At 33.0% G+C, this 9911-nt stretch overlaps 1 protein-coding gene across 2 annotated transcripts in view; it reads right to left on the reverse strand.

Moving 5' to 3' along the window:
* Window positions 1-9911, reverse strand: part of Eip74EF (Ecdysone-induced protein E74) — a 174964-nt gene that overhangs the window by 130849 nt on the left and 34204 nt on the right. The window contains exons 2-5 of one of the 2 annotated variants that reach the window (XM_076402570.1): window positions 9637-9698; window positions 9181-9378; window positions 8897-9124; window positions 8571-8790 (exon numbers count right to left, since the gene is read on the reverse strand). In XM_076402570.1, coding sequence (XP_076258685.1) covers window positions 8571-8790; window positions 8897-9124; window positions 9181-9273 — 541 coding nt within the window. In that variant the 5' untranslated portion in view covers window positions 9274-9378; window positions 9637-9698. Of the gene's footprint in view, window positions 1-8570; window positions 8791-8896; window positions 9134-9180; window positions 9379-9636; window positions 9699-9911 lie in introns of both variants that reach the window. The other variant, XM_076402569.1, reaches the window with a different exon arrangement.

Consider the following 9911-nt stretch of genomic DNA (forward strand, 5'->3'; position numbering starts at 1 on the left):
GGGAGAACTTGTCATTGATCACTAAATTTATTTTACAAAATTACCGTTTATATTTGATTCCCCCTCGTATCTTTAGTGACTCAGAGAAGTTTTGTAGCATCTACCGTATAATCCGGATAGTGACGCAATTATGGATTTAGAACACAAAAACACGAAACACGATTTTTTTCGAACACGAAAAAAACCAAATCAACCGACACATTATACATTTTATTTCTTTCTACAATTCCAACGCTCTCGTTGGATCTAGCAGCAAAACAACTCAAAGAAATTGATATTAAACGTTTTCAATTGTTATGGTTCGCGTGTTTTTTTCGACGATTTCTTTACCGTCCAGACGGATTAGTTAGTTGCTGGTAGTCGTCGAAGATTGAGGTAGGTCTCTCTCGCAAATCCTGTGCAGACGTCTGTCGAACAAACATCGATCTGCCGAGCCCAAATAATAGAGGCACTTTTTTTTCGTGTTGTTTGAATTGCGAGAAAATTGTGTTCGTTTAATTTCATAACAGATCATTTGTTTGTAGGAAAAATTACTTGAATGAGTCATAAAATCTATAAATAGTTTATAACAGTTCATATATATTCATAACATATGTCATATTTAGACATAATGTTCTACATTGGTGTAGCCGTATTATAGTAGTGGCTCTTTTAGTATCATATTTTAGTCCATGTATAAATTTCTTCTGCGTGTTTCAGTCGGGGATTTTTCTCCATGTGCTCCAAATGTCCTGACCAAGTGCCTGTCCTCACTCTTTTCTATGTACTCCTCCACTTATTCAATATTCATATTTATCTTATTTTATTTTCTTATTTTCGTACTTCTCATCCTGTTCATCTTTCCTTACACCCCTAACTCTTCTGAGATATTTAATATCTAGTGCTTGTATGTGACATTTATCTCTCCTTCACAATACCCACGTGTCACAACCGAATGTTAGAATTGAACCGTGGTTTTTTTTGAACACACACCATTTTCATTTTGCTATTTGTGCACTTTCAATTCTTACAATTTTTGTTTAATTTTTTTTTAATTAAATACAATTTCATGTTTTTTCTGGCATTCATTTTCATCTCCTGACCTTCATTACGTTCGATTTCTACACATCCTCAGTTTGGATATTTATTATTTCCAGCTGTCCGATCACCAATGGATGGATCGGATTGGATTTTGCTCAATAATTCATAATTGTTAAAAAAAATTACACTTTTAGTATCATTTGAAGATCTACCATATATTGATATATGATATATATTAGTTATTTTATAATAGTACTACCATGTGTAACTGTTGATAATATACAAATGAATAAACTTTAAGAATAAATTAGGATATCTCCGAACAATTCAATACAGAACTCACATATTATCAAGAATGCACAGAATTATTGATATAAGGGAATAAACTAGGGTCTTAGAACAAACTGTAGCCCAAGTATATACTCTTGGCTAATAAAGCACAATTTTTAATCAATATTGAACTTTATAAATCCCTGAAGCTCTTTTGTAATAGTATGCATTGTCCTGAATGTAATTCAAGTTATTTGAAATAAATGCTAGATTGTCGTGATATATCTATATATCAGGCGCAAGATTTATTGAGTGATAGTGATAATGTAGTTAACCAATTATCATTAACCAATATATATATAATGATTTTCCTATCCATTATCATGACAAAGAACGGTTTTTTAGAAGGAATGTGCAATAATCAACGCCAAAACAAGACATACACGGTAATCTGAAGGATTTAAGATTATAATTATGTGACTTAAATAAGAAGAGTCCTAATTAAGAAGCAATTAAGCAAACTTGAACACATGAAGAACAATTATCATAACCAAAAACTCAATTGAAAGACAGATTCAGAAACAGTTTGTTACTAATGATTCTACTTGATAAAATGTTCAAATAATTGTAATGGTGTTCCCATCCATTGTTACGATAACGACGGGATTTTTAAGGAAGATAAGACGTATAACGGTAATTTAAAGATTCTAACAATAAAAATAACGAATTTAAAGTCTCTGATACACAACTTAAAATGTACACCATACAGTAGAAACACCAGAACTAATGAGGGAGAAAATAAAATCTAATACACATAATAAAATACATTGTTTAACAAACTGATCCAAAAAGTAGAAATATTTATAGCTTACATATAAATACACTCTAAAAATCCGAACTCGTTGGCCGCATTCGGAAGGAATTTCCCCAAACAGACCCGGGAGATTCGAAATTCGGGATAAACACGCGAACAGACCGTTTTCCGATTGATTTTCGCGTGGGTCGCTCGTTTGGTTGGTGTCGCAACATCGGCGGTTTGTTGTTTACGACGAACCAGATACATGTTGAGGCTACAGCGTCAGACAATCGCTCTATTCGTGGAAAACACAAAGGAAACATCATCGTGAAAAAAATGTCATTTTAAGGTAACACCATTAACTTAATTATAATAAGGAAATAAAAAATAATAAAAAATACATGGTTCAAAAGGCTTTGAGCTTTAAGTATATCTACTTTCATCAATCAATCTTTTACCTTATATAACAGTTGTTCGATATCAAAAGCAAGTGAACTGGAGACAAACGACAAATGATAAACAGAGCCATTTAGTGATGAAGAGAACGCTGCATTTACAAAGGTCATAATAATTCCTCGAAACCTCCAAGTATCCTGCTCTCGTGGTATCCAAAAGTTGCAATACTTCAATATTCCCATGAGAACGGAGTCTTTCCTCATGCCCCTTGCAATTATTTTTATTTCTTGACTGACTGTGGGTATCTGAAGGTCTCGATGTAAGTAGTCAGTCCTGTAGTATTTGGGTGCGCCAAAAATACTTCTCAGGATTTTGTTCTTTATGTTATTCTTTGCAGAACATCCCCATAATTGAACTCCGTATGTCCATATAGGTTTCAGAGTTTGCTTATATAATAGCAATTTATTATGTACTGATAATTGTGATTTTCTTCAAATTAGCCAATACATTTTCCTGTATTTCAATTTCAGTTCTCTCCTTTTCCTCTTTATATGTTCCTTCCAGCGAAGTTTTTCATTAAAATTCATTCCGAGATATTTAGCGTTGTTACTATTTGGAATGATAGTAACATTTAATGTTATTGATGCTTGTAGGGTCTGATTGTAGATGAACTGCACATGCACAGATTTGCTTTCGTTAATTTTTATTTTCCAAGCTTGTGTCCAATTATCTATATTGTGACTCGCCTGTTGTAATTTTCGTGTGGCTTCTTCACTATTGTCTCCGACAGCTATAATCGCAGTATCATCAGCAAATGTAGCCATCGTAATATTCTCCATTTGTGGTATATCACAAGTATAGAGTAGATAAAGCATTGGTCCCAGTACACTTCCTTATGGTACACCTGCTTTAGCTTATTTTATTGTAGAGTAAGCTTCATCTTGTTTAATTCTAAACATTCTGGCTGTAATGTACGATTTTAATAGTTTAGTGTGTTGTTTCGGTAACATTTTCTGTAGTTTATGAACAAGGCCTTCATGTCAAACCTTATCGAAGGCTTGTGCGACATCTAAGAATATATCTAAGCATGCTTTTTTACTTTCGTAGGCTTTGTCAATAACATCTGTTATTCTATGGACTTGGTCAATTGTTGAAAGCTTGTTAATAAATCCAAACTGATGCGTTGGTATTAGGTTGGGACCAAACCAAACAATCTTCCATAGTGCTTGCTTGGGTATTGACACAACTACAGCAGAACAACAATATTACATTAATTTGTAAAAAAAAATAATAACTTATTAATAAGATGTAATTAATAAATTATGTTTATTTTTTGTAGTCATGCAGTATATTCAATATAGTCGCTTTTTGACATAAACGAAAAATAAAAAATGTAAATGTAAGCCTATAATTAAATCAACCTAAATATTCAATAATATTTCCAAAGATGTTTATATAAAAAGGTCAATCATTCACGTTAAATCACACCGCCAAGGTCAAGTCATCTTTAATATAAATAGATTTAAAATTTTGAAATTGACCACAAAACTGCAACGTACAAAACATCCAAAGGCGAGTTACGTAATTCAATAATATAAATTATTACACAAACGTTCAATTTCAAAATTAAGGAAATTATAAATGTTGACCTCCGCAGCACATAAATATTAAATTTAATTAAATCATTATAACTATCGAGGGAATAACAATTAGTTTAAATATATATAAATATTCATGTTTTTTTAATAATTTATTTATGCCAATTTATATTTTTGATCTATTATGCATAATATTGACATTCAAATTTTTTATCATTATATATTAAAATGTTTATTATCCATATATTTGCATTATTATATTATTTTATTGTAAAATGTGCTTTGTTGTGATTACTTTATGGTATATTTATGTGTTTCTTGCATAATAGGAACTAAACCTCACTAAAACTTACAAACTACATTAGTTATTAAATATAAATAACGTTAAAATAATACATATATAATCCTTCGAATAAAAGAGCCAATGCACGTCATCAAAATTTATAATGCAACGTTGCCGTACTAAAGTTTTCGTTTATTTTGACTTTGACAACAAAATACTAATATAATTAAAATAATAAAACACAAATAACGTAATAAGATATAATTTATTTCAAAACTATAGTACTTCTAATGAATATTTATTGAAATACTTAAACCACAGTTAATTAAGCAGCCACAATAGTTTGTGAGTTAGTACAGTACCAACACAAATCAAATTTTATAGAGGGATTTGGTTACATGTTCGGACGGATCAGACTTCAGTCTGTCTCTATTTAACTAAAGTAATGGCAATTAGTAAAACGAGAAAGAAAAATGCTCCGAGTTTAAAAGGGATTTTACGTTTTGATAAACTGAATTTGGCAATACGTGCGACAGTTTTGATGACAGACATTGATTGTTTTATTGGAGGATTATAGGTACTTTATATTCCACGAAAAATACGCTACCAGTGAGGTAATGTAAGATTTCCTGATCTAAAACAACATGTCCTAAAACTGAATATCTGTCAATAACATAACCTCCAAATATTAGTGATATGATTTAGAGTTTTTATTTCTTTTGTTCTGTGCGTCGTTGAGGTGGAATTTTTAATGTCAAGAAATCTGCAACTAAGACTGAAGTCAAATAAGTTAAGAGTTGTTTTAATGGCTTAAGGGCAGTGAAGGGAAGAAGAAGGTATTGAATTGAGAGTTCAGCATTGAATATAAATTGTCCTTGCTCCTTCCGACTATCGCCGGTCCATGATTCATGGCCACACCAAGCAGCCAGCACCTGCCTTCTTTCCCCCGAAAAATTAGAATGATATGGTGAATTGAATTTGTATGTTGCTTGAGCTTAATATAGGAAAGACTAACATCTAACTATGGACAGTACTTGGGAAAGCTATATTTCTCTGAAGAAAAAATAGTACGAAAATCCTATAATTTTTAATTTTTTTACTACTTCCGCCCTCTCTTGCTCAGAACTTGAAGTATAATCCGTCAAACGCAGAAAGTTACCTGTAATTGATTACTTTCATAAATTTCACAATATAAGTATTTTTTTTTATAGAGAATTTCCTAACAAATAAAATATAAACGCGTCGGATAACGAAAAGGGACTAATTCTTGAAGAACGAAGGATTCCCGTAAGAAAGAAAATATAAATCAGATCCGGTGATTGTCGATCGGTGTTCGATTTCGATTTAGAAAAAGTTCCAGGCGGTTTTTTTTTTCGTCTCGTTCTCTTCGGCTCTTTTTTTGGGTCAATGAAATCACCAAAATTGGCAAATCAACTTGACTGGTAAGCAAGCGCGCGAATGTTACTGTGTGTGTGTGATTGTGCGAGAGCGTGCATGTGTGTGTGTGTGTGTGTAGCAAACGTTCGCGATTATGTTTATTACCGACGTGTTCGGCGTATAAAAACGCAGTCGCTGACTTTTATTTGTGCCGAGGCTAACACCTTAGCCAGAGAGTGCCCCAGAGGTTGCGCAATTCCGAATCCGACATACTTCCAATTCGTTACCGAGAAAAAACGAGCTTTTTTCATCTTTAGCGTACGAACTACCAGAGTCGTTTACCCAGGTACCGCTCTCGAAAATATATCGAATTCATCGGAAAATGGAACATATAGCAATCGCAAGTAAATTAGAAAACTATAGAGCTAGTAACGTTCGTTGAAAATTAAGTTGGGCGCATGCGCACTTAAATAAATTGAATAATATTTCAATTTACTTTGGTTATGTTTTTATTGTCTACATTAGGGGTGTTGGCCGTTGCCGGATATTTTTCAGAAAATACATTGATATTTTCTAAATATATTAAGTAGTGATATTTTTAGCAAACATTTAAAATTAATAATCCAATTTAAAAATAAGTCAAATTTGATGCGGCAACATTGCTTTATTTATTTTCTTCGGTAGGCTGCATTATTATGTCGATATTTACTGGTTTCGTTATATACATATTTTTGAGTATTTTCTTATTTTAAAACTAGGAACAATTAACTTTCCCTCAAGTATTTATACTAAGCAAACTCTTTGAAAATGTGATATATTTTTTTTATTCAAACTCTCCTTGAAAATCTTTGATATTTTTAGCAGTAATATATGGCAAGAACTCCACCGCCTGCCATACTCTCCTGATATTGCTCCACGTAACATTATTCCTCTCTAGCCTAGAGTTACCAAAAGGTGTTTTTAAGCGATTGGGAATTTGTAAAAGAATGACAGAAGTGAAAAGTAGATCTAGATGACTCAGAAAATGACTGTATTGCATTTGAAAGTTCCCTTAAGTATTTATACTACGCAAACTCTTTGAAAATGTGATATATTTTTTTTATTCAAACTCTCCTTGAAAATCTTTGATATTTTTAGCAGTAATATATGGCAAGAACTCCACCGCCTGCCATACTCTCCTGATATTGCTCCACGTAACATTATTCCTCTCTAGCCTAGAGTTACCAAAAGGTGTTTTTAAGCGATTGGGAATTTGTAAAAGAATGACAGAAGTGAAAAGTAGATCTAGATGATTCAGAAAATGACTGTATTGCATTTGAAAGTTCCCTCAAGTATTTATACTAAGCAAACTCTTTGAAAATGTGATATATTTTTTTTATTCAAACTCTCCTTGAAAATCTTTGATATTTTTAGCAGTAATATATGACAAGAACTCCACCGCCTGCCATACTCTCCTGATATTGCTCCACGTAACATTATTCCTCTCTAGCCTAGAGTTACAAAAAGGTGTTTTTAAGCGATTGGGAATTTATAAAAGAATGACAGGAGTGAAAAGTAGGTCTAGATGATTCAGAAAATGACTGTATTGCATTTGAAAGTTACAAAATAAGTTTCGAAATCATCAGTTGGATAAAGAAATGTCGCCTTGACAAGCAGGCATAATATTTAGTCGATGATCAGTTGTATGTGAATAAAAATTATAAGCAATTAAATCAAGTAATTCAGGAAAGTTCATATAGTCCGCCCGATAAGTCAGCAGACTTTATTCAGTACTTAGTACTGATGTAAAATAAAAGTTCCTTAAAAATTCCTCCTTAACACGGACTTAAATGGTGGGTTGAGGGTTTTTTATTGTTGGACGTAAGAGATTTTTTTGTACACTTAATAAGAATCCATGTTCCAAAAGTTTCAAAAGGGTAAAGTTGGTTTAATTTAATTTGGTTCCAATGTAACTCGAACATTATCTACCTAGGTTCTAGTGCTGAAAATCTAAAGTAGACAACTCATTCATAAAATGATATTAATAATTAATAAGTTCTTCTTCTTTAAAATTATTATTTAACTTTAGAGAATTTATGTTTTAAAATAAATCTAGTAACGCTAATAATTAATTTAACAGTAAAGTGATGAAATAGATAAGGTGGAATTCAAATCAAGGCTAATCAAACTAATTAATAATCGTTACAGACATTGCAAATTCAAATACTTCGTTATCAAAACGTTCTGTAGATTTCTCTTTCAATTCAAGGAACTTCAGTTTTCATTGCCTTCGAATTTCGAAAACTCCTCTAAACTCCGACCGAAAAGTCATAAACCGCGGACTTAGAAATATAAATTCTAATTATCAAGGTTACTACAAATATCTATAGTTGAGAAATGTCCGTTTTCGTATACGCATAAGCGGCGAAAAAAATTGATCTTTAAACGTATTCGTGCTGCGACATCATCCCGCTACATACGGTATCGTTTTAGAAACTATTAACCCATCAAGCTACCATATATAAGCTCGAAAAACAAATGGCAACGAAATTTCAAAAGTCAAACCGTTGCCCAATCGCCGCGATCGCAATCAGAAACGGGAAAAAAACCGGCGAAAAGTAGTGAACAATTCAGTCCAGGGCCTCGCCATACGGATCGTCGATGCTGCGCATCATCTTAAAAGCAAAAAGATGTAAAGAGGTCATGGCGGATGACTGCCGTTCGAGATCGCAACAATCGCAATTGGTGAATCTAATTAAAAATCAGCTAATTGGTCAGTTTCACTTTCGACTCCCACCGATCCGGTTCTTCCGTCGACAATAATACTACAGAGCCATCTGTCGGGACCTACCTTTCTCGATCTTTGGCGTCAGGGTGACCAGGTGGCGCGCGCTTTCCTGGCCGCCTAGGTGCAGGCTCTGTTCGCTAGGGGTCGCCAGTTTCTCGGCTAAAATCGGATTGGCGGCGGCGATGGTGAACTTCCTGCCCATTTCGTTGACGCCGGACGACCTCTCTTGGCCGTTATCGATACCGCAATGATCACTGGATATTGTATTATTGTTTTCTTCTTGCTGTTAAATAAAATATATTGGTTATATGGCGAATGCGCGGGGTCAAACATTATTGTTCAAGAAATGGCGAAGGTTCTTAATTTTTAATTCATAGTACAATAATTACCTTGATATATGGTGTCGAGTTAAATTCACTGAGGATGTTCTCAATTTCAATGGCAGTGGTATCGGATAAGTGCTTAAAAATATCATCGGTATCATTGATATGATTATTATCAGGATTGATAGCTGGCACTAAGTTGGTAAGATCAGATTGTGTTAGTTCTCCCAGCGAGTGGTTAGTAGTGTTCGTGCTGGTAGCAACTGTTTGGTTCCCGATTGCAACGGAAGCATCCTGCAAAGCCTCAATTGATGATAATTATTAATAAACCAATTTCATTTAATTATTACCTGGAGACAAGATGATAGATCGACCATCTTACCATCATGGTCACTGCTCCATAGCAGATCGTTGTCGATAAAGGGCATCGCCAAAGCAGACATTTAAGAAACTTGCCCCCCTTGATGGGGCAATAATGCTTAAGATAATTTAGAAATTCTTGGATACTCTAGCCAAGCGGTAGCTGTACTATTGGTACAATGAGGCACCTAAAATAATAACTATGTATTAATTGTTTTATTCGTTAAGTACTTAATATTATTATAATGATTTTTGTAAGATATAAATGCACAATTGGTTTTATAACAATTTTTGAACTTATTATGTTTTATTATGGCGAAGGAGTTTTTTAATAGGTGTCCTTCACCATAATATCTAATAATACATTTTGTGAAATATTAGTTACCTGTAATATTATTATACTTTAAACTAACTAATTATCGCTATAAGTAAAATCTAGTTCTTACCTTGATATATCCCTATGGATTTGAAACCTTCTCCAATACATGTAAACCGATATATGTTACACCTGAAAAAAAAAACAAATAATAAATAAAATAATTTTAGAGTGGTAGTGTCGTTAATTAATTACATATGTAGTAAAAATTTGGGAAATACATACGGATGTATTAATCCCGTATTCGCAGTGCTTGTGTATTAATGCAAATACAACAGAACAGTATTAATAAATCAATTCATAAATTAAGATTGTACTAAGCATATTTAGTGTAAGATGTAATTA

The sequence above is a fragment of the Rhynchophorus ferrugineus genome, unplaced genomic scaffold, assembly GCF_030347505.1.
Source record: "Rhynchophorus ferrugineus isolate W39M unplaced genomic scaffold, kcgeb_rfMv2 rfM4, whole genome shotgun sequence".
Lineage (NCBI taxonomy): Eukaryota > Metazoa > Arthropoda > Insecta > Coleoptera > Curculionidae > Rhynchophorus > Rhynchophorus ferrugineus.